We start from the raw sequence: 26,824 nt of genomic DNA on the forward strand, positions 1-26,824 counted from the left end.
CTTCCGCCTGCACCGCCCCAGCTCCCGCCCCGCGCCCCGCCCCCCGCCCCCTGCCCCACGCCCCGCCCCCTGCCGCGCGCCCCGCCCCCTGCCCCGCGCCCCGCCCTCCCGCGGGAACCTGGGCCGGCCTCTCCCGCGCCTCCCCGCAGAGGCCTGCCTTTAATAGGCTCCGCAGCCAATCAGCGCGCGGCGTCCCCGAGGCCCGCCCCCCGCCCCCCGGCCAATCGCCGCGCCCCGGGTGCCTCGGCTGCTCGGCGGCGCTCGGCACTTTCCGCGTCGCTGGCTTTGCAGGGGCTGCTCCTCGCAGCCCAGTCGCTCTTTTTTCCGGGTTCGGAGCCGATCCGGATGCTGAGGGCGCCGGGTGCCTGGTCTCCGCGGACCTGAGGGCTTCTGTACATGGATTATCTGGTAGGTGCGGGGCGGGGACGGGGGCGGGGGGCGGGGGCGCCCCGCGGACCGGCGCGCGGGGTCCCCGCCTGGGACAGCCCCGCTCGTTCCCGGGGCGCGCTGCCGGGGGGCCCTCTCCCGCCGCGGCCCGGCCCGGCCCGGGGGCTGCGCGGGGCTGGCGCTCGGGCGGAGCTGACAGGTGAGGCCGCGGGGCGGGGGCGCCGGGCCGCCGCGTCCCCTCCGCGCTCCGGCGGCGCGACTCCAGGTCCCATTAAACAGCCATCACCCGAATGGCTCCCTAAGTGCCCGGCGGCCGCTCATTTGCTGCGATTAGATCTCCAAAGCGGTGACCCGGGTCGCGGCGAGGCTTTAAAAGCGCATAAAGCCGCCGGGCCGGCCCGCCCGCCGCCGCGGTCCCGCCGGTGCGCGCCGCTCACCTGTGCGCCCCGCCGAGCGCCTAGGCCGGGCTGCGCCCCGAAGCGCAGGTGGGAGGGGGCCGCGCCGCGCCGGTGTAACAATGGACCCGGGTGTGTGTGCGGGGTCCTGCGGGCACCTCGCACGGTTCCAGAAACCGGACCTCCCCGAGCTGCAGGTTTGGGCTCCGGCGTTCGGATGGCCCGGGGCCGGGTTTGGTCCTCTGAGGTCGCCAGGCGTTTGCCCTGGTAGCCGGCCCTGCGAGGTAAAGAAGGTGGGTGGACGCCGTGACCCTGCTGTCACCCGGTGGGACGAGTGCAGTCGCCTGTGCATCGCCGATGGGCCTGGCAGAGGCCGGCTGCGCCTTCTAGGAACGAGGCTGGTGCCGCGCTGACAAAGGCCGGGAGGGATGCTGTCCTGACCGGGAACGCTGGGCGCCGGGGGCTGGTGATGGCGCCTTGGCTGTGGCTCCGTCTAGGCAAGGAGATGGATGCGACCCGCCAGCCTCAAGCCTCCAGAGCTGTGGGAAGCCGGCAGTTCGTGGAGAGAGGAAAACATTCTGGATTCAAATTCTGTTTGTTGTTCCTGTGCTGATGCCAGCAGCTCCCTCTGTCTTGGTGCTAGAGGGACTTCTGCCGCCTGCACCGGGAGCTGGTGAAGGGGTTTATCTGACTGCCCTGCTCTTCATTGCTGGGGGAGTTACAGTTCCGAATTGCTCCACGAACCTGTCTTGGAGGTGTCCAACCCACCAAAGCATTTGGTGAGCAAAGAAAGAGAAAACTTTGGTTGTCCGGCCGGGGTGACTCGGTGGTTGAGCGTCTACCTGTGAATGGGGTTGCAGGCTTGATCCCCAATGTACGGGATGCAGGAGGCGGCCGATCAGTGATTCTCTCTCATCATTGATGTTTCTGTCTCTCTCTCTCTCTCCCTTCCTCTCTGAAATCAATAAAAATATATTTAAAAAAAGATTTCAGTCTTTAAAAAAACACACAAAAACATGAAGGCCGCCGAAACTGTACTGAAAAAGCAAAACCAACCAACCTTTGGAGCTGGTGCTTGTGTTTACGTCCTCTCGGAGAAAGGGTGTGCCCGCTCCTTCCTTTCTTCCTGCCGTCAGTGCCTCCTCTCACAGACGGAATTCATATGGCAGCCAGTTACAAGCCGGCTCCCGAGAGTGGAAGCCGGTGTTGTTGACTGTGTCCAGGATCTTGTTTTCCAAATTCATCAGGTCCCAGGTTCCTTTACCATCTTCCAGGGAAACATGGCTTCTCTCATCCTGAGTCCGAGCCCTGAGGGTTCGCTGAGCGCGTGGGCCAGCGCCAGCCCCGTGCCTGCACGCAGACACGAGTAATGTGTGTGCCATCTCACTTTTCTTTTTAGTAGATGTTTGATTTTCTTTAAAAAAACCCCTATTTTCTTAAATGATTTTTTTTTTTTCAGAGAGAGAGGAAGGGAATGGGGGGGAGGGAGAGAGAGAGAGAACCATCAGTTGGCTGCCTGCTGCTGGGATGGAGTCTGCAGCCCCGACCGGGAATCGAACCAGCGACCTTTCAGGGCCTGGGATGATGCTCCAACCACGGAGCCGCCAGCCAGAGTGCGCGAGTGACTTCCTGCCGCTGCTGGAAGCTGGCGGGGAGCTGTGTATGTGCCGCCCATTGTGTGTGGGACTGGATGTCACCGCTTAACCTTCCGTATCTGGAGGAGAGCTGGAAGGAAGAGAAATGAGAGGAAGATAGAAGTGCTATTTTAAATCGTTTTTAATAAGATTGCGGATGTGAAAACAGGATGACGCGCTCTGATTTTGGAAGTTGCTTTTGATTTCCTAACTTCAAGGAGTGTTCTGAGTTAGAGGGACAGGGCTAGTGCCTTCATATTTAGGACCCGGTTTTTGTTGGTTTGCGGGTCCCAGGTAAAGTATGTCCCCCAGCGCCCTGTTCGGTTGCTGAGTGAACGAGTGCGAGGCAGGGGCACCTTCCCGGCCAGCTGCTCGCGGGAGGCGCGATAGCATCTGTTTGGATTCGGTGTTTTGTTCCGGGGAATGTAGCTTGTAGCCGTTTCTCTCCACTGACGATGATAAGATAGGATTTGCGTAGCCCAGGCGGCAGTGCAAACAGGAAGATCTCCGTTTTCCAGGTGATGAGGGCTCTGCCCGGGAGGCCAGGCATCTGCCTCCCGTGTCCACGACGGGCTTTCAGGCCGGGGCGTTCGTACCCGTCGCGTCTTCGGGTAAAGATGTTGCTGCCGTTCCCACAGGTGGTACCAGCCTCCTTCTCTCCTGACAAGCAGGACGAGTGAGGCGGGAGAAGACAGCCGGTCACCGAGAGAGAGAGAGAGAGAGAGAGAGAGAGAGAGAGAGAGAGAGAGAGAAACACGCCCGCCCGTTTTCCCCGGGGGCTGGACGGGGCCAACATCCAGATCCCTTTCCTTTCGAGTTTCCCTTTGTCGCGGCTCACGCATGTCATTGGTCTGGACGTCACCTGTTTCCCCGTCTGCCCTCAGAACAGCAGCAAGGAAAGGTGTCGGGGTTTCGGATGCCTGTCGCGATTAGATGGGGTAATGGAGGGAAAGGAACGTAGACACAGCACGCTGCTTTTCAGATGTGAGACGGGATGCGCCCCCCGTGAGGGCATTGCTGGCGCTGTCCTCTGCTGCGGAGCGACTGTCACTGCTCGGGGTGAACCCTGGGCCGCCTTTTAAACCAGATGCAGGCGCTCATCAGTAAGCAGGAAGTCGCAGGGCTCCTGCGGATTGTGTCCTACCTACGGAAATAAAGCCGCATTCTGATCTTATTAATCCACTCAGCAAGTCTTCATGGGACCCCTGCTTCGTGCCTGGCCCTGACAGTCACGAGGGATGAGCGCCCGACGGGGTGACCGGGGCTGTGGGGCGTGCTCTCCGGGGACAGGTTGGATAAGGCAGGGGTGAGCGGGGGAGGGACCAGTGAGGCCGCTCGTGCTGCGCCTGGGCCTTCTGGTGGAGTCCTCTCGTACTTCATCGGTCCCTTTGTCTTCCTGTGAACTTGGGTGCAAAGGGAGACTTGGAAATGTGCCCGCTTACTGCGTGGTTCGTCTCGGACGCTCGTTGTCAGTGTGTGGTCACTGCACTTGTACGTCGTGCCTGGGACTAGTGAGGTCTGGGTTCTGGCCTTCTTCCTGGTGTAGATGGGCGAGCCCGGCCTAGGTTCTCGGTCACAGGCAGGACCTGGCATTACATAGAAAAACTGACGTGTGAGGGGGAAGTTCAGCTGCCAGAAAGTGGTTCAAATCCATCACCACTTGCAGGATGAAAACCAGCCAACCAGCCAACTACCAACCAGCCCAGAGGAGAACTTGGTGATGGTCCCACAGAGGGACTGGGTGCAGAGGAGCAGGCTGTCCGTCCGTCAGCCCGCTCGCAAGGACTGGGGAGGCGCACGTGTGATTCACCCGCTGTTCACCTGTCTTAAACGTGTGCTGTTTTTAGCTCCGAGTGACGGTGAACATGCCTAGGTGTGTGTTCCCACTGTGGTCACCTTGACTGTAAAATAACAGCACAGGCCAAACACGTTTTAGTTTTAACCGGATTAGTCAGAGTCCCTTAAATATTCTTCTGTTAATAAATAATAAGGTAAACATCATGGGGACGCAGTAAGCAGACCTCCCATCGGCGGTTCTCATAGTGAAAGGCTTTCGGAGCATCCACACCAGTGGGCGGGGCCTGGATGGAAGGTGTTAGCTCGGTGCTCTGGCTTGGGTCCCTTCAGTCTTTTTTTTATTAAAAAAATTTTTTTAATTGATTTTTTGATTTTTTTGAGAGAGGAAGGGAGCGAGAGAGAGAAAGAGCAATATCATTTTGTTGTTTCACTTTTTAAAAAACCTCACCCGAGGCTATGTCTTTATTGATTTTACAGAGAGAGAAGGAGAGAGAGAGAAACATGAATGTGAGAGAGAAACATCACATGGTTGCCTCCCTCACGCACCCTAACCAGGGCTGGAACCCACTACCTGGGCGTGTGCCCTGCCTGGGAATCGAACCCGAGACCCTTCAGTTTACAGGATGACGCTCTAACCAACCGAGCCACACTGACCACGGCGGTCGCTCATTCCTGCACTCACTGGTGGTTTCTTGTACGTGCCCTGACCCCCGGTGGAGCCCGCAACCTTGACATACCCGGGTGTTCCTGCCGTCTGGAGTGTGAGTCAGCGAGGACACGCGGGACATGGTTCGTGCCTCTAGGAGCCTGCGTGGTGAAGGGCGCCCAGCCGTGTGCGGGCTGCATGCAGGTGGGGTGCGGAGCGTAGAGCTTTGGGGGTGAAATCAGTGAACACTGCTGTGTGCTGGGCACCGTGGCGTTCCCCGAGGCCCCGGGAGGCCTGTCACCCCCAGGCTCACATGGCTGACAGGTAGCGCTGGGCTTGTGGCCCCATCCCCCCTCTCCACCTCCCCCCGCTGGTGTTCAAGCCGATGGGATGCGGGTGAAATGGACAGTCGTTTCACGTACACTGTGCCGCTTCCTAGGCACAGGGTGAGGAGCCAGGTCCCCGAACCGCCCACCGGTGTTCCCGCGTCCAGGCCTTGGCCCCGCCGAGTGGCTGCAGGACGAGGCTGCATGGAACACTGCTGCGCCCCAGCCTCCCCCCCCCCCCCGCCCCCGTGTCCACTGGTCACTGCACTGACCTTCAGCATCTATGTCTTATCCGTGGCCGCAGATGGTTTCCAGGCAGCCCGTTAGTCCCTGGTGTGACCTCAGGGCCAGGCTCCGGCCTCCCCAGGCGCCCGTTTCCTTGGAGACGCCTCCGAGACCGGGTTCTGTCCCTCAGCTCCTTCCCCAGAGCTGCCGGCAAGCGGCCGCCCGGCAGGCCCCGGCCCCGTCGCCTTTCGCTGCTGGTGTCAGTAGGCAAAGGCCTGTGCCGACCGAACTAGAAAGGGCCGCTCCCGAGGCAGAGGGGGAAGGAGCGTTAGGGAAGGCGTGGTGCCTCCGTGGTGGGTACCCGGGAGCTGGCGGCCCCACTCTGCCACACTGGGCTCTGGTGGGCTTTGGCTCTGCCCCTCGCCTGGCACCTCCCGGATGCTTCTGCTGTGGGGGAGCCCCAGGCCGTTTCTCGTGGACCCTCATTTCCGAGTGTCTGGGAAGTGCTGATACACACACTTCCCACGAGGCCGGGGCCCGGGGCCCGAGGCTGCGCGTCCTTGAGCGCTCTGCAGTGACCGTCTTGACGTTTTTCGTTTTTGGTCCTTTGCAAACATTTTTGCTTTGCACTGGGCTCCACACCTTACGTGGCCGGTTCTGACTGGTAGAGCTCAAGTGCAGACTCCGGCATCACCCGGCCGGCGTGGCTCAGGGGTCGAGCAGCGACCTAGGAACCATGAGGCGATGGTTCGATTCCCACGCAGAGCACATGCCCGGGTTGTGGGCTCGATCCCCAGTGGGGGCTGTGCAGGAGGTGGCTGATCTATGTTTCTTTCTTTCTTTTTTTAAAATATATTTTTTATTTATTTCAGAGTCGAAGGGAGAGGGAGAGAGAGATGGAAACATCCATGATGAGAGAGCATCATTGATCGGCTGCCTCAGTGACCTCCTGAGCCACACTGGCTGGGCCAAAGTCTGATTTTTAATAAATGCGAGTGTTCTGAATCCTCATGTTTAGAAAAGTAAAGAAAATAGTCAAACGCACTTCTGTGTACCTGCCTGCCTGATCCAACGGTTGTTAACATTTTGCCGTTTTTACTTCAAAACTGATGTTCTTGACAAAGAAAAAGAAGGTTGAGGCTGTGGCTGAAGCCTGACACCTCTTCTCTCCCGCCACCTCCCCCCCCCCGCCCCCCCGTGGGGACGACTGCCCCCCGTTCGTGGCTGCCGCTTCACGCGTGTGCTGTGTTGTTCTTACATGTGCGTGTTGGGTAAGCAGCATGCAGTATTGCTTTGTGTGTCGCTGGCCACCCGCCTCGCCTGTTGGAAACTGGCTTTCTGTCTCCGGTGCTGCGGCGATGAAGGTGCGGCTGTGTGTGTCCAGGCACTTGCCAGGTATCCCGGTCCCCCGTGGAGCGCTCGCCTGGGTGCTGGGAGAGCTCACAGTGGGAATAGGTGTTGGCTTGGAGGCGTGGTTGTGTGTGCTTACTTGTTTTCAGTTCTCTACGAGGAAGCACGCACATTGTTTAAGGAGATTTTATTATGTGCATTTTAGTCTTATGATTCATCAGCTTGTTTCGAAGTTTATAGCAATCATTTTGTAACCACATTAACGCAGGTATACGCACTTATATTCTTGCCCATGTAAGGCCTAAGATTATTTTGGTAACAGGTTTATTATTATTACAGCAAAAACTTATGCGGAATCTCAGAGGGAAGGCAGGGGAGGGTGGGTGAGTGGGAGGTGATCAACCAAAGAACTTATATACGTACTAGAGGCCCGGTGCACGGAATACGTGCACGGGTAGGGTCCCTAGGCCTGGCCGGCAATCAGGGCCGATCGGGGCCTTCCGGCTGCCGGCCAGGGCCTTCCTTCGTTCCACGCTGCCCCCTGGTGGTCAGCGCACGTCATAGCGAGCGATCGAACTCCGGTTCGAACTCCCGAGGGGACACTTTGCATATTAACCTTTTATATATTTGGAAAGAAGATATGCATAACCCGTGGACACAAACAATAGGGTGGTGAAGGCCTGGGGTGGGGACGGGCTGGAAGGGGTCAATGGGGGGAAAAAGGGGACATATGTAATACTTTCAACAACAAAGGTTAAAAAAAAAGTCAAAGCTTAGTGAAGGAAATTTGGAAAGCATAGCAGAGCACCCTGGGAAAACTACCCGTAATCCAGCAGCCCTCAGAGAACCGCCAAACATTTGTAACCTGGCATTGTAGTGAGGATATGCTTCTGTAATCTGTAACCCTTTTACACTGACGAATTAACAGGGTCTCTCCCACAGCATTTGCCTTCTGCATTGTACGGGTAAACATGCTTTTCCTAACGAATCGCCCGGTTGACTATCTCGTGTTTGCTGTGCTGTGGGCTGTTACAGATAGCTCTGCTGTGATCCCCTTCCCCGCTCCCCCCGCAACGCTCTTTGGGGTGCTTCGGCCAGGGTGTCAGGAGCCTGTGTCCTCTGGCGCTGTAGTCTCTACGGAAAGTGGTGCCAGCGCCAAGGAAATTTGGAAATGGGGTCAAAGTTCGACATGTTTTTATGACCCAGCCTTCACTCTGCGTCGGCAGGCTGGCGACTCTGGGAGGCGTTGTCACAGGCGGGGTGTTAATCCTTGGGAGTATTCTTGCTGTATGATCAGGTTCTAGAAGTGGATTTGGAGGGTCAGGCGGTGCTGTGTTTTAAAGCCCTTGGTGTTGCTTAAACGAGTGGGTATTTGTGGGGGCTCAGGACAGTGCCTGCCTGTGAGTGTGCATGTGGAACGCACTTCCTTCTGAACCCCAAGCCCTAGAGCCTGGTCTAAGGGGAGTCCCCTGAGCCCCAGCTTCCTCCTCGTCAAAATCCAGGCGGCGTCCGCGCTCTGCGAGGACTGGCTCTAGGAGCAAACTGAAGTGCTTTGAATCATAACCACACAGCTGGCCGGGTCGCTCAGGCGGTTAGAGCGTGGTCCCGACACGCCAAGGTTGCGGGTTCGACCCCTCGTAGGGCACGTGCAGGAGTCAGCGCATGAATGCATGAGTAAGTGGGACCACACGCCGATGTTTCTCTCTGTCTCTCCCTCTCTCTCAAGTCAATCGAGCATAATAACATCTGCCATTTCTATAGGATCTGTGAGGGCTTCCCCGTGACTCGATGGCTCCGTAGAGCGGCCTCGGCAGAGGGGTGAGTGGAGAGGAAGCGTCTCTCTCGTCCTTCGTTTCCTTTCCCTCCCTCAGCCACGCTTTGGGGATTTTGCTTCTTCCCAGAAGTGGCAGCAGACAATCTCCGTGAAACAATTCAACTAAACACTCTGTAGGAACACATTCTCTCTTGTGCATTTTAAGAGCTGGGCGTGTAACAGTTGTCCCTGACCTTGGACAAGAGAATTTCCCTTTTTGTGTGTTCTGCAGCTTACCGGTATTTTCTGGTCTCAAGCTGGATGTCAAAGTTAACTTTACTATTAATTTTCATTTCCCCCTTTTTTCCTGGTCTGATTCAGAGACTTTTTTTTTTTTTTTTATCCTCACCAGAGGGTATTTTTTTATTGATTTCTAGAGAGAGTGGGAAGGAGGGAGGCAGGGGAGAGAGAGAGATGCCGATTGCTTGCCTCCCGCACCTGCCCTACCAGGGCTGGGGAACCTGCGACGGAGGCACCTGCCCTTGACTGGGAATCAAGCCCACGGCCCTCTAGCCACTGAGCCACACCGGCCAGGCCAAAGACAGTTTTTTAGGTGGCATTATGACTAGTAAATGATCTGGTAATCTTATAAAAAAACTGTAACATGCGTTTTAAAAAATGTTTTTATTAATTTATTATTATTATTTTTAAATATACCTTTATTGATTTCAGAGAGGAAGCGAGAGGGAGAGAGAGAGAAACATCAATGATGAGAGAGCATCATGGATCGGCTGCTTCCTGCACGCTCCACACTGGAGAGTGAGCCCACAACCTAGGCACGTGCCCTGACTGGGAATCGAACTGTGGCCTCCTGGTTCATAGGTCGAGGCTCCACCACTGAGCCGCGCTGGCCGGGCAGTGTAATAGTTAAGTATTGTGCTTCTTTTTTTATTGACTTTTTTAGAGAGAGGAAGGGAGAGGGAGAGGGAGAAGCAGAGAGAGAGACGTTGCTGTGAGAGAGATACATCGGTCGGCTGCCTCCTGTACGTGCCCTGACCAGGCACTGAACCCATAGCCTGGGCACGTGTCCTGACCAAGAATCAAACCCGTGACCCTCCAGTGCGTGGACGGTGTCCAGCCTGACCCTCCCGGCCAGGGCCGCCGTGTAACACGGTATGAATACCCTGTGACGAGCCTTCCCGTTCGGTGGTTGGCGGGTGTGGGAGTGAAGCCGCTGCAGACATTCTTGTCCCTGGTTTCGGTGGGAAAGCGCCCGCTCCTGTTGGGGGCGTGGGACCTGGCTCACAGTGTGTGCGCACGTGTGGCGTGTTCAGCGCCGTGCGTGACACGTGTTTTTACAGTGGTGGCACCGGTGAGACCGCACCCAGAGCGTCGGGGGTTCCGGTCACTTCACGCCCTCGGCACTGCTTTGTATGTGGTGGGGCTTTTACGGGACCCTCCTGAGTCCAGAACATCCGAAGCTGCCGGGCTGCCTCCCGATGCCCGTGCATGGGAGCAAAGAGGGTTTTTTTTTGGGGGGGAGAAATCACTTGACTGCGTTCTGAAATTCCTACCTTGTCCAGTCGTGGGTTTTGTTTGGCAATTCCGACAAGCTCGGAGGTACCAGGGACTCACGGGGCTCGACTGTGTTTCTGGCCCCGCCACCGACGAGGGAGGGAGTGTGGGCAGCCCAGTCCAGGCCTCTGAGGATGATGCCGTCCGTAGGGAAGGTGGGAGTGATTAGATGACGGCAGACTTCCTACATTTTTTCCTGGCGCGGCTGTCTTCCGTCCTTCTCTAGCTCCGTGAAATCAGCGCTCATAAGGCTCCTTCACATGATATGATCTCCATTCATTCACGCAGACCACTGTTTCCTTAGGAGCCTCGGTGCCGGGGGACACACGGTGACCTCGACACCAGCTCAGGGTGAAGCACAGACTGACCAGGCGGGGGAAGTGTTCCTCTGATTGGATTGGGACTCGGGTGGAAAACGGGGCCGAGGGCACTCTTGTTGCCACAAAGCTTCCCGGTTCCGTTCATTCTTCCAGCGCCCACTCTCACCCCTTCCTGCCCCGCCGCCTGCACCGCCGGGAAGCGGGGTAAAGGTCGCGGCCGCCCCTGGTGTGCCGTGGGGTGACAGGGCCTGGCCCGTGGCCCCAGGTGCCTGAGTCCCCGTGGCCAGGCTGCCCGGCGCTGTGGCCATGACAGTGGGCAGGCTCTCCAGGTCCTGCCCAGGATCAAATGGGGTTGGGAGGGCTCAGCGTCTGTTCTGTTGGATCCGAACAGCTTGAAAGTCAAGTTCGTGCCTCTGAGCACTTCCCCGGCTGGTGATTGACGGCCAGCTCCCTGGCCCTCTGGCTGCTTCCCGCCCGGCCACGTGCTGGGGAGCACAGAGCGCTGAGCTGTGGGGTGCGGGGCGCTGAGCTGTGGGGCGCTGAGCTGTGGGCGCGGGGCGCTGAGCTGTGGGGTGCGGGGCGCTGAGCAGGGGGGCATGGGGTGCTGAGCTGGAGAGCATGGAGCGCTGAGCTGTGGGGTGCAGGGCGCTGAGCTGGGGAGCACGGGGCACTGAGCTGTGGGGCGCTGAGCTGTGGGGCGCTGAGCTGTGGGGCGCTGAGCAGGGGGGCACGGGGCGCTGAGCTGGGGAGCATGGAGCGCTGAGCTGTGGGGCGCTGAGCTGTGGGGTGCTGAGCAGGGGGGCACGGGGCGCTGAGCTGGGGAGCATGGAGCACTGAGCTGTGGGGTGTGGGGCGCTGAGCTGTGGGGTGCTGAGCTGTGGGGCGCTGAGCTGAGGGGCGCAGCTGTGTGTCGCTTGCACGCTTGCTGCACGTGCTTCCCGGCTCGGAGCCTCCTGCGATGACGGGTTTCCTTTCTCCCCGTGTGCGCGGGCGTGCTGCACGCCTACATTACTCACCATATTCCTCTTTGTGCAGCCCAGCCCTCCCGTGATGTTGGGTCCCAAGCCCTGGTATTCAAGTAGGACAAGCTGGTCCGTCCTGGGCTTCCTTTGTGTTTCCTGCTGGTTTCAGGGCCCCTGCGACCTGCCCCGACCGGGCAGCTCCTGCTCGAGCCCCAGCGGAGCTGTGCTGCGTCTCGCTGGGCTCAGGCCGCGGTCTCTGCAGCTGCCGCGTGGGAAGGACCTGGATTCCCGCGCCAGCGACGCGCCAGCCTCTCCCCGTGTGTCTTCCTTCGGGGACAGGCCTGGCCCGACTGGCCGTCTTGGGAAGCAGCACCCACAGGGGAACCGTCTCCAGTTCTTCCGTTCTGAGCGCCTAACGCTTGTACCTCGTCGAGTGTGTGAGCTTCATACTCATTGTCCGCCGTTTCGTGAAGCAGGCTCGGGCAGACTGTTCTGATTCCCTGCTCAGGATAGGTAGGTGCTCAGCTGCTGGTTTTAAAAACTCTTTAAACCTGGCACTTTGGCAGAGCAGAGCTCAGTGGGCGGGAAGAAGCTGAGGCACCCAGGCTGTGTGGGGAGGCGTGCCCAGCTTAATCCTCATGAAAGCCTGGCCTTCGAGAGCCGACGTTAGGAGGCATGACGGTGAAGAAAGGCGGAGAGAGGAGTTGAGGTGTGACGGCTCATGGTGGCTGCTGAGAGCAGTTCTGCTTCCCGAGCCCAGCGTGCCTGCGGCGACTGTGTCCCCACGGCTGCTGCCATCGCGGGAGGGGTCAGAGCAGCAGCAGGGGCGGCAGGCCTCTTCCAGGGGGGCGTGGGGGCACTTCTGGGGACTCACAGCTCACGGGATGTGGTTTAGAAGCAGCCTTTTCATCAACGTGTTCACTTGCTTGAAATGAAACTAGTGACTTTAGGCCCTTGGCTTTCATTCCAGGGGTGCCCAGTGTTCAGCAGCTGCAAGAAAGGAACCTGGGGCTTTGAGAACATCCCCCGAGGGTGCCTGTCCGACGCGTTCGGGGAGAGGACAGCCCTCCTCCCCTCTCCCTCACAGCCCCTCCCTCCTCCTGTCCGGCCCCTGCACTCAGCAGGCCCGTCCTGAGCCCTGTGTTGGGTGGGCAGCTCTGTCTGCCGGCCTGGCGCCCGTGGCTTTGAAACAGCTCTGCCGTGGGGACTCCAGGTGCCGGGCTGCAGCGGGGATGGGGGTGGGGGTGGGGTGGGGGGGCAGCTCTTGTGAAGGGTCACGGGGGAGTGTTTCGGGCTTTGCAGGCCGCACAGTCTCTGTCTCAGCCGCCCCAAAAGCAGGCCTGGGTGACATGTAAGCCGGGGCATGTGGCCGTGTTCCAATAAAGCTTTATTCACAACAGCAGGCTGGGGGCCGCATGTCGTTGGCCAGGCATTGTCGGAAGTACATCTGCTCTCAAAGGCGGCCATACCCCAGGCTTTCTCTCCCGCACGTTCTGTTCTGTTCTTTTCTCTTTCTTTGTAGCATTTGTCCTCATGCAACTTGGTTCCTTTGTTGCTTTTGTGTGTCCTCCCCCCCCCCTGCTGTCTGAGAACCGGGCTGTGCACCGTAGGTCTCTGCAGGGCCTGGCCCGCACACAGTCGGCGCTCAGGTTATGCAGCAGAGGGGATTCACGCCAAGTACACGCTCCTTCAGCTTGGCGTCTCACATCCTGAGCCGCTCAGGCCACCCTTACGCCCGGGGCCGGGAGACTCGGGGAGTCAGTGCCGGGGGCGGCAACGCTAAGGCCAGTACTTCAGCTATCACGGCGGGCGGAACATTCTTTTGCTTCCAGCTCATGAGAAAGATCTCTTACCGCTTAAGAAAAAGGCCTCTTCCACCTTAAAAAACAAAGCCACATGCGCAGGCCTCCTGTGTCCCCTGCCCCACTCCTTACCGGCGGAGGTGGCAGGCTTCTCTGCGCGCGCCAGGGGCTGGTGCCCGTGCCAAACACTAGGTGCCCTTCCCGGCTCGGGGTCGGACCCTGTCTGGATCGGCCAGGCACCGCCTGTGATGTTTCCTGTCCTCCTCCCCGCTCGGCGCTCTGAGGCGGGGCCTGGACTGTGTTCACCCGTCATCGCATCACCCCGACTGCAGGCGGGCAGAGCCGAAGCACAGCCGTGGCCTCGCTGTGGTCAGGACGAGGCGTGTGCAGCACGTGGGGACACCTAGGTCTTAGCCCAGGGGTGGGCAAACTTTTTGACTCCAGGGCCACAGTGGGTTCTTAAACTGGACCGGAGGGCCGGAACAAAAGCATGGATGGAGTGTTTGTGTGAACTAATATAAATTCAAAGTAAACATCATTACACAAAAGGGTACGGTCTTTTTTTTTTTTAGTTTTATTCATTTCAAACGGGCCGGATCCGGCCCGCGGGCCGTAGTTTGCCCACGGCTGTTAGCACCCTCCGGGGGCTGACACTCGTTCAGCCTCCTGTGGTTAGTGCAGACTGTAGAGTGAATGGCCTTTATGTTCTGCCTCTCGTTGAAGTGTTTTTTCTCCTTTATTTCCATGCCTGCCTCTGACATTTCTTAGGGAAAACAACCGTAAACTGTAAGTAGTCACGCCCGCTTCCCGTTGCGTGTCTCCTCGTGTCTGTCTGGATTCCCCGTGATGCCCTGTCCCTGCTCAGCCGGTGTTAGCACCCCCCCACCCCCGCCCCCCGGGACCGGCTGCCGGCAGCATCTCCTTTGGCGCGTTCATCCGGTGAAGCCGCACAGGAGCTGGCTAGGCCTGCAGCTCCCGCAGGCCGCCTCGTGGGGCTGTGAGTGTGGCTCAGGCTCCGGCCGGGTCGCCAGGGCAGAGAGACACCCTTTAACTGGGGACAGCCAGCGACTCATCCTTCACCAGGCTGTGCGTTACGGCCGCAGTGACGCGGGTGCCTGCAACAGGGCATCTTGAGGAGACTGTGGACTGACCCTTGAGATGCATTACCAGCTCCTGTCCCAGGACCAGAGCAGCTCGGCTGTGCTCACAGATACCTTTTTTAAAATATATTTTATTGGTTTCAGAGAGGAAGGGAGAGGGGGAGAGAGAGAAACATCAATGATGAGAGAGTCATGGATCGGCTGCCTCCTGCACGCCCCACACTGGGGATCGAGCCCGCAACTGGACATGTGCCCTGACTGGACATTGAGCCGTGACCTCCTGGCTCATAGGTCAGGAGGTGGACGCTCAACCACTGAGCCACACGGCTGGGCTCAGATGCCTCTTTATGCCTGACTCCCCTCATTAGAGAGCAGGGCCGCTCCGCTTCCGGATCCTCAGTGTTAGGGTGAAGCTGGAGGTGGGATGGCCGAGGGCTGCACCCCGGGCAGGGTGGCGGGATTAGGCTGCTGTTTGTGAGGGTCAGAGGTTAGGGGGGAGCGGGGAGGCCCCGCAGGCACTCGCACAGGAGCAGGCGAGGGTTTGCAGGGTAGTGATGGTGGCCGTCCCAGCAGCGGGGCCTGAACGTTTGGGGAGTGTGAGGAGAAAACAGAGTTTTAGTAACTTAGAGCAAACGTGGCTTTTCTTTATTGTATTTTTATTTTTTACTTGATGAACTCGCTTTGTTGCCATACTCACTTCTGCTTTTTTTAAAAAAATATATTTATTGATTTCAGAGGGGAAGGGAGAAGGGGGAGAGAGATAGAAACATCAGTGATGAGAGAGAGTCATGGATCGGCTGCCTCCTGTGCGCCCTACAATGGGGATCGAGCGGGCAACCCCGGGCATGTGCCCCGACCGGGCATCGAACCCTGACCTCTTGGTTCATAGGTCGATGCTCAACCCCTGAGCCACGCCGGCCCGGCTCACCAGTTGCCTTGATCATACAGATTTCAGTTTATTCGGGATTCTGAGGAGGCGGAGCCTTTTGCAGAGTTAGTCAGATACGCTTCCTGACCCCAGGAGCCTTGGGGCCGCTGTGGGAATTGGGGTCCTGTGCCCCAGCCTCCGGGCACCGTGGGTGCAGCCACGGATGCCGAGATGGTGGCGGAGGCGTCGTGGGGCCTCCCTGGACCGCAGGAAGCCGCAGGCGCAGTGCGGGACTGAGCCACGTTAGGGTACCTGCTGCTCAGCCTGCTGGCATAGCCCCCCAGTTAACAGAAAGCCGTCAGCATCAGGTTGGGGGAGAACGGCTTTGTGAGCGAACATGAGTTTCAGGAACCCGAACTTGCTTTGCGAGTGAGGAGTTGGGAATTCTGAGTCCGGTGCTGCCGTTTATATCTGAGAGCTGGGCCTCAGTCCTCTCTAACTCCCGCCCATTCAAACTTTGAGTGTGGAGCTATGATAACTTCTCCCGTTTACAAAGCTTACTTTCCTATGAGCGTTGTAAATATTTATAACCTGTTATGACTGGGGCGAGGAATGCTCATAAAACTAATTTCTAGCAATCAAAGAATTTATCGTTAAAAATTGGCTATTTGAACAGGATTTAAAGCAAACAAAATCCAGCCCGCCCAGAGGCCCATCTCTGCGTGGTGCTGTGGAATCGCAGGGCCCTTTGCGGTCCTTGAGGCCGCGGGTGCTGCCGTTCCTTCCTGTCCAGGGGTGCTGGCCTGCCAAGGCGAGGGAAGGAGCGCGCGGCCGCCTGCTCACAGCGCGGGGTCAGAGGGCAGCCGCTTTTCTTCCAAGAGAGAAGCGAGACGAGGGGGCAGGTGGTCCGGTGGGACACTCGGTTGTAACCTCTCGCTCTCATTTTAATCTCAGAGGATGTCTGAATGTCTCCAGATCTCACTTGCTGTTTGTAGACTTGGCATCCGCACGGTAAGCAACGCACATGGCTGCGGTCCCCATGCCGGGGGGTGCTGCGCGAGGAGCTGAGTACGGAGAGCGCGCAGCTGGGGACTGGCCTCACTGTCCCCACTGTCCCCACTGTCCCCACTGCCCGGGAGCGGGGCTCCTGCACGCCCGGGGGAGCAGGAAGCTCAACGCTGCGTGACTGTGACCCGGGCGCCTGTGTGATTGTGGGAGGACCTAGGCAGGGGGTGTTTGAGCAGAAGGATTTGTACAAGCGAATATCAGAAATAATGCAGGTGCCCATCAGTAACAGCTTGGACTCATGAATTGTGGAATTTTAATTTCATAGGGTACCACACAGCAGCGAAAATACAGGAACTAAAAGTAAGATCCATGAGCTACCGCTCCACAGTACACACGATCCATTCCACAGACACAGCACGGAGTGAACAAAGTTACAGGAAATACACGCGTGTGATTTCATTTCCACAGAGTTCCAGAACTCAGCCACCTTCGCTGTGGGGTCATAGGTCTGGGTAGATGACATAGAAGAAGAGTTCAGTGTGGTCGCCCCAGGCAGCAGCTCTTGGCAGGGGAGATCCTGGCGGGCTGCCTGGGGGTGGCGGTGGAACCCGCTCGCACCTGTGGGCTGACGCCAGGGGCACTGCCAAGCCCCCAGCAGTGCTGGTCAGCCCTGAGCCGCCTGCCCAGAGGCCGGCCGGGCTGGGTGGAGCCCCTGCTCAGGCGGTGGGGGCCGTGTGGTGTGGGGCCTCTCGCCTGGCACGGGGGCGCCGGGAGTTGGCTGTATCCTTGGTCTTTGATCTGCCCCCTTGCTCGATGGCCGTATTGTGTGTGGGATGTGCTTGCCTGCACCACAGCAAGAATGTGTCCAAGTGTTTTGGGATTTTTTCTCATGAGTCCGTGTCGATTCACTGATACGCCCTGAAGGGGAGGAAAGGCTGAGGGTTTTATGTGTTCAGACTCTACCACTGAAATGAGCAATTGAAGGGGATTATAAGCCTGTGGTGGACCCGCTGGGGACACCGCGTCTAAGGCGGGTGAGCGTGTGCAGGTGCAGGGCTGAGGACTGAGCGTGCGGAGGCCAGGAGACGCCCGGCCATGCCCCCCTCCCCTCCCGGCCGTGTTCCCCCCTCCCGGCCGTGTTCCTCCCTCCCGGCCGTGCCTCCCCTCCCCTGGAGGCAGCCCTCTCTCCAGATGCTGCGGGGAGATGATGTGTATTTAGTCTTAGCCCTGGAAGCGGTTCCCAGGTTTCCAGACGGGACCCAGGGCTCTGGGGAGAAAGGTCCCGCAGTCTGGGCTGGACTTGCTCTGGCTACTGACCGGGGGCAGGTGGAGGCGCCAGGCGGAGAGAAAGGCCCCTAAACCAGGCGTCCCTCCCAGGAGGACGCTCCTCCCGGGCGCGGGGCCCCATGCTCCCTCCCGCGAGGCCGGCGGGCACAGGGGTGATCTCATCTGCGAGACAGAGGCGCCCTGTGTGGGTCTGGACGAGCTTGGCCTGAGCAGAGCTCACGGGGCTTCGGTCGGGGGGAAGGAGGAGCGGTCCAGCCAGGAGTCCGCAGGACAATGTCGGGTCTGTGCTTCCATGGACCTGGCAATGGGACTGGCCACACGTGACATGGACCTTGACATGGACCTTCTGCACCTTGTGTGGCCAGGTCAGCTGGGGTGAACTGTGGGTCAGAGGGCATGGGTCAGAGGGCACCTCCCTTCCGGTGAGAGGGTGAGGGCAGGTGGGGTGAACTGTGGGGCAGAGGGCACGCGGGGCAGAGGGGCCTCCCTAGGAGCGTCAGAGCCGTGGCCCCCCCACTTCTCTCAGGGGGACAGGACGGTCAGAGGCAGCGCGTGGCCTTGGACCTGGTGTGTCTGGAAGCAGGATGAGGGCTGGGGTGGGACTTGAGCGTCTAGGGCCTTCCTGACCCCTGTGACCAGAACTCGAAGCTCAGAGGCCTGGATGGAGGGAGCACAGGGCCCACGGCTTCATGGTTCAAGCCCCCCCGCCCCCTGCACCCCACCTGCATGCACTAAAGTCCCATTAGTGATGAATGAGATTTGAACTAAATGGTACCAGCAAGATACTGTGCGTGGTTAGTGATGTGGCTTCGTGGTAAACGGGCTTTTGAAACTGGAGCTCGGCTGGGACAGTCTGCTTGGTCCGGGCGTGTTCCTCCGGGGATGCAGGATGCGTCCCTTCTCTCGGGTCAGGACTGGGCCGGCAGACCTTTGCCTGCAGCCCTGAGGGGCCCCTCCCGTCTCGGCTCTCTCTCTCTCTACCCCAGCCTGCAGGGGCCGGGCCTCCTTCCTCGGTGACCGGCACAGCAGCCTGTCCGGGTCCCACACGGCCCTGGTCTCAGCCCCCTGCTGTCCCACCTGCTGTCCCACCTCGTGTCCGGCCCCAGGCCTGACCACCCCGTCCAACCTCTCCTCCCTGCTGCCCTGAGCTGGTCAGCAGCACCAGGCTGAGTGCAGGTCTGACAGTGAAAGCCTGACCACCACGCAGTCTGTAAGGCGCCCTGCGGAGCCAGCCAAACCCGCTCACCTCGAGGCCCGTTGCCCGCTGCCTGCCCTCTGCCCTCTGCCCTGCCTGCTGCCCACTGCTCTGCCAGGCGTCGTGTGCTCCGGGCACACATGGCTGTTTTCGGCTCCGTCTGAGCTGTTGTCCCCAGCAGCCTTTGCGTGCGCTGATCTCGCATCCTGGAGGGATCGCTGTCACCTCTCCTGGGAAGCCGGCCGTGACTGCGACCCCGGTCAGTGCTCCTCCGGGTGTCCCTTTCCTGCACCCTGGAGCCTCCTGGCAGCCTCTTCGTGTCTCACGCCTTCGCCGCCCTTTCGTCCTCCGACTGGACGGGCAGCAGAGGCCGTCTCTGTTTCCCCTCCTCAGCCTCTGAGGGCTGTGACCGTGGTCACTGGTCACCCCGACTGGTACTGAGAACTTGCTGAGCGTGCTAAGGCCTCTGTAGGTGACGTCGCCAGCTCACAGCCTCGCAGAGAAGGTGCCGTTGTCCCCGTGTCACGGCGCGGGCGTGGGGTCGAATGTCGTCGCCCCGCGGTGGGGATGGGCGTGGAGCCAGGTCTGGGCGGGCTGGGAGCCCTTCGCCCGCACACGGCTCCTCCCCGATGGTGACCTTCGGTGAACCCGTGGGCCTTACCGGAGAGCCGTTCTCGACAGTCCTTACAGGTCTGCAAGGCCAGGCCGGCTGTTCTGCAGCACATGTGCCCGCTTCGCGCCGTGTGATGGTTTCTTCCTGACCAGCTTCCTGCTGAACACGTTTGCCCAGAATTTTGTGGAGGCGACGTCGCAGCCGCCGTGCATGTCACCGGGGGCGGGCGGCGCTGACGTGTCTCACCGTGTGACCGACAGATGCTCTTTAAGTTCATAGTAACCCCCCAGGTCTGAGGCTGACACGTGCTGGCTTCACCCAGATTCACAGACTCCCCCGCTGAGAGCCTCCGGGTCCCTCATGCACTGACTGGTCATCTGTATTTCTTTCTTTTTTTAGTCCTCACCTGGGGATATTTTTTCCCGTTGATTTCTAGAGAGAGTGGAAGGGCGGGAGGAAGGAAGAGAGAGAAAGTGAGAGAGAGAGAGAGAGAGAGCGAGTGAGAAAGACATTGACACAAGAGAGACACTGGTTGGTTGCCTCCCACATGCACCCCGATCGGGGCTGGGGGCCGAACCTGCAACTGAGGTACATGCCCTTGACCGGGAACTGACCCTGGGACCCTTCATCCATGGCCGATGCTCTAACCACTGAGCCCCGGCCAGGGCCATCTATCTGTATTTCCTCCTGACAGCTCGGTGGCACTAATCCGCATGGCTTGCTGAAGCCTCGGGGTGTTTTCAGACCGGCAGTATCTTGGTCTGGATGGAACCTAGAGTCTTTTTTGTCCCTGGACCACGGTGCCAACACGCAGTGCGCCTCTCCGGGCAGGCTGGGGGCAGGCCGCGGGCGGCTGGAGGCGGAGTGAGCTGGCCCCGGGTGTGTTCTGTCGCGGGAGGTGAAGGCCTCGGGCCTCTGCTGCCGCCTTCACGCTCAGGGCTGGGGGCGTGGGGTCGTGGCCACAGCGGATGCATCTCCAGTGGAGAGGAAGTTCTAACGGTATCGTCTCTACTAACTGGACTTCATGGTTGGAGAGGGGTCTGACTGTAGGGAGCCCGTTTATTTTAAGCCAAAACAAAGAAGAGCGTGGAGGAAATCGGCCGAGCTACAGCGGCCATTCCCCACAAAGGGCCTTTGTGTGCGTTCTCGCTCCTGGTTATCAATTGTAGCTTCGAGGCTGGGTGGGGAGGCTTTTTCTTGATAAGAAACATGGAGAGTTATTAATTCAGGAACTCACAGTATTTTTAATTTTCCTTTTGAAGTGACGTGGTGGCCCCCGACAAGGGTGTATCCCGTGGATGGAAATTTCCACCCGGGGAAACGGCGTTTGTATGTTGCCTTTCCCGGATGGCGAGTTTGTTTTCTTTCATCCTCGCCCGAGGGTATTTTTTTCCCATTGGTTTTTTTAGAGAGAGTGGAGGGGGAGAGGCAGAGAGAGAGAGAAATATCGATGTGAGAGAGACGTATCGATTGGTTGCCTCCCCGCTCGGGGCCGGGGATCGAACCTGCAACCGCGTACATGCCCTTCACTGGGAATCTCGCCCGAGACCTGGCAGTCCTGGGGCCAGCGCTCTAACCACTGAGGAACTGACCGGGGCTGGAGCTGTTTTCTTGACAGATGTGCAGTGGTTGGTCCTGGGGCCTAGCTTTGTCTGGACGGGTAGGGTCACTTGTTTTTGTTGACGATGGAAAGTTATTCTGGAACACAGCGGCCTCCAGGCTGTGGTGCACTCGCCTCATCGCGAGGGGACACAGGATTAGTCCTGTGCGTGCAGAGGGAAACTCGCTGACCGAGCAGGTGCTGGCCTTGGCGGTGGAGAGCTCAGCGGATTCCACAGCCGTGTGACTCGTCCATCACACGCGTGACTGCACGTGAGACGCGCTGCACCTGGTGCTGGTGTGGACCGGCTAGGCCAGCGGTTCTCAACTTGTGGGTCTCGACCCCTTTGGGGGTCGAACGACCCTTTCACAGGAGTCGCCTAAGACCATCCTGCATATCAAATATTTACATGACGATTCATCACAGTTGCAACATGACAGTGATGAAGTAGCAACAAAAATAATGTTATGGTTGGGTCACAACATGAGGAACTGTGTTTAAAGGGCCAGAAGGTTGAGAACCACTGGGGTAGGGGATGCGTCCCTCATCCTTCGGGTTAGCTGGGCCCCGCGTGCAGGAGTGGCTCAGGTCTGTTCGTGGGCTAGCTGGGGGCACGGCCTTGGGGGGGAAGAAGGGAGCCCTGGCCATCCCAGGGGGCGCTCGGCTCTGGCCTGGGCTTGGGCGGGGCCCTTCTCCCAGCCTCGCCGCCACACGGTCCCAGAAAGCGGGGCCTTCTCTTCCTTCACTGCCATCGCTCGTAGCTCCAGGGCCGACAGGTTGGGGCGCTCAGCACAGCCTCCTGGATGAACGCACGAGCTCCAGTAGTGCCGACACGGTGTGTGCACGCCCGGGCACAGCGTCAGGAGGCACGGCTCCCACGTGGCTGGGAGGAGACATGTCCGGGTGCAGACTCTTCTGTCCCATCCCCTCTGCCCACTGGTCCCTCTCAACCAGCCTGGCAGGTGAAGAGGGTGTGGCCGCTCACACCTGCGTCTCAGCAGGATGCCCTGGCCTCGGGCATCACATCCGCAGGGCACAGAACTTGGGAATGTGAAGTTGGTGTTTTGAAAGTAGATGACTCTCATGTGACCAGATAAATCAACGAAATGGAGAGGAATGTACTCAGATTGACCCGACCATTGGAAATATTGACAAGCTACAGTGTGATATTTGCCCTAGAATTAGGAGGGAGAGGTACACTTCCATAAAGACTTACTTTCCATGTTACCGTGGGTCTGTCAACATTTGTTGCCTATTTGTGTTGGTCAGTTGTTGACCAATAATTTCATAAACTCAGTCCATAAGAACAATTTTTTAAAAAATATTTAAAATTTAAAATGTAAGATGCCAATTCATTTGCAGGGAAGCACGATAGAGTGATCAGTAAACGACTTTCAAAAAAGAATAGATTAAGATTGACATTCCACTGGGGACGTGGAGGTGATCTGTGACTTCAAGGAAAACGATAGAAGCAACATTATGAGAGACTGCACAGAAGCTTTCTTTTTAAAAAGTAATGTTTTTCTTTTTTTTTCTTAGAAATATATTTTGATTGATTTCGGAGCGGAAGGGAGAGAGAGAGAGACATCAGTGATGAGAGAGAATCATTGATTGGCTGCCTCCTGCACGCCCCTTACTGGGGATCAAGCCTACAACCCAGGCATGTGCCCTTGACCGGAATGGAACTGGGGACCCTTCAGTCCACAGGCCGACGCTCTATCCACTGAGCCTAGCCGGCCAGGGCTAAAAAGTAATGTTTTGCAAATTCTGTGTTATTTAGAGAGCCCTTGTTCATGGAAGAGATTGAGTTTGTTTCCAATGTGGGCATTCACAGGTCAGCGTGTAGACGTGCCGTGACGGCCAGGGGCCAGGAGCGGTGAGCGGTGCTGCGCCTGTGACGCAGAGGCGCAGTGTGGTGCGTGGCGCAGAGCAGACGACCTGGGCTCCGGCGTGGGGGTGGGAGGCCCTGCTGGGCGGTGGTCGGAGGGGAGGTTTGCAGAGCGGGGCTTGTCTGTCCGGCTCAGCGGCACCGTTGTCCGATCACTCCTGACCCAGAGGTGCGCCCTCATTACGCGTCTCGGGTGGACGGTGTGACTGGCAGTCTCCCCAGTGGGGAGCATGGCCCTTCGCCCTTCGGCCCAGTGGTCACTGGGTTCCTGCTTCCTTTCTCCCTGGGCCCTGGGTGTAGACAGCGGCCGGGCAGCACAGGCCTACATCTTCCTTATGATCTTACATTCGAGACTAAAATGCCGCCTTTCCCCTCAGTCCTCATCTTCCCGGTGGTGATCCCTGCCCCTGCCTGCACTGTGGGGTAGAGAGATCAAGCGGCATTTGCGTCTGTGTGTTAATGCCCCCGTCTCCTGTTTGTCAGCGAGAGGAGAGGCTCATGGGAAGGCCATTCTGCAGCTTTATCTGCACATAATGCTGGGTGGGGTCTCACAAAGCCACTCATAACATCAGACTTTTCCAATCTATTCTTTATGAATGTGCACTGCACGTCAGCCTGTGATTAATGTGCTTTAAACCCCATAGCGCTTTGCTGTTGGCACTGTCATCGCCGCCTTTACATTTCCCGACCATTGTGGCCGCGACGGGGAAATTCGCGGCCCCTCATCCTGCCGAGTCCACCTGGCCGTGGAGATAAGCGCCGGCCCGCGGGGCTCCCGTCACGCCGGTTACCCCCAAAGCCCGTGCCTGGCGGGAGGAGTCAGTGCCTCTCATTAGCCAATTTCCTGCCGACACTTTTAATGTGGAAGGAACATTAACTGGATTTTTTGGGGGGAGGGGGAGCTAATGGAGGAGTGAGCTGGAACCTTTCACCGGTTTGGAACTAGGAAAAAGGCTCCCTCTGATGAGGTCACACGAGGATCCCGGCGAGGCTCCCGCGGTGCTGGCCGGGAAGGAGAGAGCAGTGCACCTGCCCGTGACCTGATCTATTAGAGGAGGAAGAAACTGTTTGCTGTCTAGGAAGAGGGAGCAAGCCCTCCAAACTGCAGGCGTAGGATCTACAATGATAAAAGCTAATAAGCTAATTAGACTGGACGACCTTCCGGACGAAGCCGGGGCTGCGGTCCCTGCCGAGTGCTGTGCTGGGGGTGGGAGGAGGGACTAGACTAGATGTTCTCAGGTTGCTCAGGGCACATGCCGCACGGTGACACACGGAGAGAAGCCAGACTCCTCAGGGCCTCGGTTGATGGCATATCTAGCCCCAGGATTCCCATGCCCACCTTCTGCCCGGTCCAGCTTGACCAGGGCCCATTGCACTTCTCCTCTGTGCCCAGCGAGGCTCCAGAGGGGAGCCAGCCTCCTGACCCCGAGGAGCCGCCGATGGTCCCAGGGGCCTCGCTGAGTCCCTTTGTAACGCTGAGCTGAGCACGTGGGCCCGTTATCAGAACCTGTCCTGCTGACTCGCGGCCCGGCGGGATCGCAGAGGACAGACCCGGGTGCTGCAGGCAGGAACGGAGCTGGCTCCGGCTGTGGCTGCAGGAAGTGTGATCCCGACTGGATGCTGGTCCAGCACTGCCCCCGGGCTCCGGGCCGCTAGGCTGGGATGTGGACGGTCCAGTCAGTCCACATTCTCCTGGGATGCGGGCCCAGGGAAAAGTCACGTGAGTTCCCTTCGGGCCTGAAACAGGAAGCCTGAGCAAGTCACCCAAAGCTTGGGAGCCACCTCCTTCCGTCCCACCTTCAGCTGCAGAGGACAGATTTTGGGGGTGAGGGTCGGCCATGGGAGGCGCCCGGTGAGCGGGGCCAGGCGGTGAGGGGGGCCAGGCGGTGAGGGGGGCCAGGCGGTGAGGGGGGCCAGGCGGTGAGCGGGCCAGGCGGTGAGCGGGGCCAGGCGGTGAGCGGGATCAGGCGGTGAGGGGGGCCAGGCGGTGAGGGGGGCCAGGCGGTGAGGGGACCAGGCGGTGAGCGGGGCCAGGCGGTGAGCGGGGCCAGGCGGTGAGGGGGCCAGGCGGTGAGGGGACCAGGCGGTGAGCGGGCTCAGGCGGTGAGCGGGGCCAGGCGGTGAGGGGGGCCAGGCGGTGAGCGGGAACAGGCGGTGAGCGGGAACAGGCGGTGAGCGGGGCCAGGCGGTGAGCGGGAACAGGCGGTGAGGGGGGCCAGGCGGTGAGGGGGGCCAGGCGGTGAGCGGGGCCAGGCGGTGAGGGGGGCCAGGCGGTGAGCGGGGCCAGGCGGTGAGCGGGGCCAGGCGGTGAGCGGGGCCAGGCGGTGAGGGGGACCAGGCGGTGAGCGGAGCCAGGCGGTGAGGGGGCCAGGCGGTGAGCGGGCTCAGGCGGTGAGCGGGGCCAGGCGGTGAGGGGGGCCAGGCGGTGAGCGGGGCCAGGCGGTGAGGGGGGCCAGGCGGTGAGGGGGACCAGGCGGTGAGCGGAGCCAGGCAGTGAGGGGGGCCAGGCGGTGAGGGGGGCCATGCGGTGAGCGGAGCCAGGCGGTGAGCGGGACCAGGCGGTGAGCGGGGCCAGGCGGTGAGGGGGGCCAGGCGGTGAGCGGGGCCAGGTGCGGCTGTGCCTCCTGCATGGACAGGGGGAGGTTTCCGTCCAACGTACGTGTTCTCTCACAACGGGACCTTCTGCATGGCTCCAGGGCTTCTCGCCGTGCTCCAGCCTGAGGGAATCGGGGTCCCAGAGAGGGGTGGCCGCCGCTCCCTCCATCCTCTCCCCCACACCCCGTTTTCTCCTCAGTTGTCCGCTGCTTCAGATCCACACTGTAAGGTGGAGCGAGCTAGAAATAACACGGGATTAACGTGGAAACGTGCCAGCCGGTGGCTCAGTGGTTGAGCATCACCTATGAACCTGGAGGGCACCTGCCTGGCTTGCCGGCTCCATCCCTGGTAGGGGGCGTCCAGCAGGCGGCTGATCAGTGTTTCCCTCTTGTTGATGTTTCTCTCTCTCCCTCTCTCCCTAAAATCAATAAAAACATCGAAAAATAAAATAAAAATGCACCGCCCCTTTGCACGTGCCCACCCGGTAGGTGGTCAGTTTCGGACGCTCTGAGCCCCGCCTCCTGGTGGCCAGTGCGGCCCCCGCATAGCTCTGTGCCCGCAGCGCCCGCCTCCACCCAAGTGTGTTTTGCAAACGCAAGGTGTTACTGTTTTGGCAGCAAGTGATGTAAGTCAATACCCGGTTGTTTCTGTGCGGCTCTGAAAGGAACCTGAGGGAGAGAAACCAGTGATTGTGGTCTGAGCAGGGACCTGCTGGGCGGAGGCTCTCTGCGTGGGCTCAGGGAGCTCCTACCCACCCCCTCAGGCTATTTCTTACCCAGAACGTTTCCATTTGTTTTACAATTATTATTATTACAATAAAAATTCATCACACAGCCCTAACCGGTTTGGCTCAGTGGATAGAGCGTCGGCCTGCGGACTGAAAGGTCCCAGGTTTGATTCCGGTCAAGGGCATGGACCTTGGTTGCGGGCACATCCCCAGTGGGGGGTGTGCAGGAGGCAGCTGATCGATGTTTCTCTCTCATCGATGTTTCTAACTCTCTATTCCTTTCCCTTCCTCTCTATAAAAAATCAATAAAATATATTTTAAAAAAATTTCATCAAACAGCTCACCTGCTGATGTGTAGTTGAGCTTGGTCCTGCATGGCCACTGGCCCTGGTGTGGTTGCCACTTACCTCGGCGGCTTAACATGATCTGGTTTCCAGATGGGAGTTCCCGGAGGAGAGGAACTCGGCCCCTTCTGTCGCCAGCTCATCGCAGGCTGGGTGTTGGCTGCTGTGTGAGCCCCTCGGATGGAGGGCTGTCTCTGAGTCAGCGCTGGGCCAGGCTTGGGGGTGGTGCCCTAGTGGGGGGCGTGGGCAGCGTGAGCTTCTAATGTAAACATCTATGATTATTTCTTCAAATTGAGTCCCTTGGTGTGAAACTGTCGAGTCCAAGGTATGGACCATTCCATTCATTCATTTATTCATTCATTCATTCTTCGCCCAAGGACATTCTTCCATTGATTTTTAGAGAGAGTGTGAGGGTGGGAGAGAGACA

The 26,824-nt window shown here is 59.0% G+C and overlaps 1 protein-coding gene across 2 annotated transcripts in view; it reads left to right on the forward strand.

Moving 5' to 3' along the window:
• Positions 1 to 293: 293 nt before the first annotated feature.
• Positions 294 to 26,824, forward strand: part of ARL15 (ARF like GTPase 15) — a 206,650-nt gene continuing 180,119 nt past the window's right edge. Inside the window, exons 1-3 of one of the 2 annotated variants that reach the window (XM_070411750.1) lie at positions 294 to 408; positions 13,941 to 13,958; positions 16,095 to 16,151. In XM_070411750.1, the coding sequence (XP_070267851.1) occupies positions 16,098 to 16,151 (54 nt within the window). In that variant the 5' untranslated portion in view covers positions 294 to 408; positions 13,941 to 13,958; positions 16,095 to 16,097. The remainder of the gene's footprint in view (positions 409 to 13,940; positions 13,959 to 16,094; positions 16,152 to 26,824) is intronic. The other variant, XM_070411751.1, reaches the window with a different exon arrangement.

This window comes from Myotis yumanensis, unplaced genomic scaffold, assembly GCF_028538775.1.
Source record: "Myotis yumanensis isolate MYYU_CA2020_CCGP unplaced genomic scaffold, mMyoYum1.0.hap1 SCAF_4, whole genome shotgun sequence".
Classification (NCBI taxonomy): Eukaryota; Metazoa; Chordata; class Mammalia; order Chiroptera; family Vespertilionidae; genus Myotis; species Myotis yumanensis.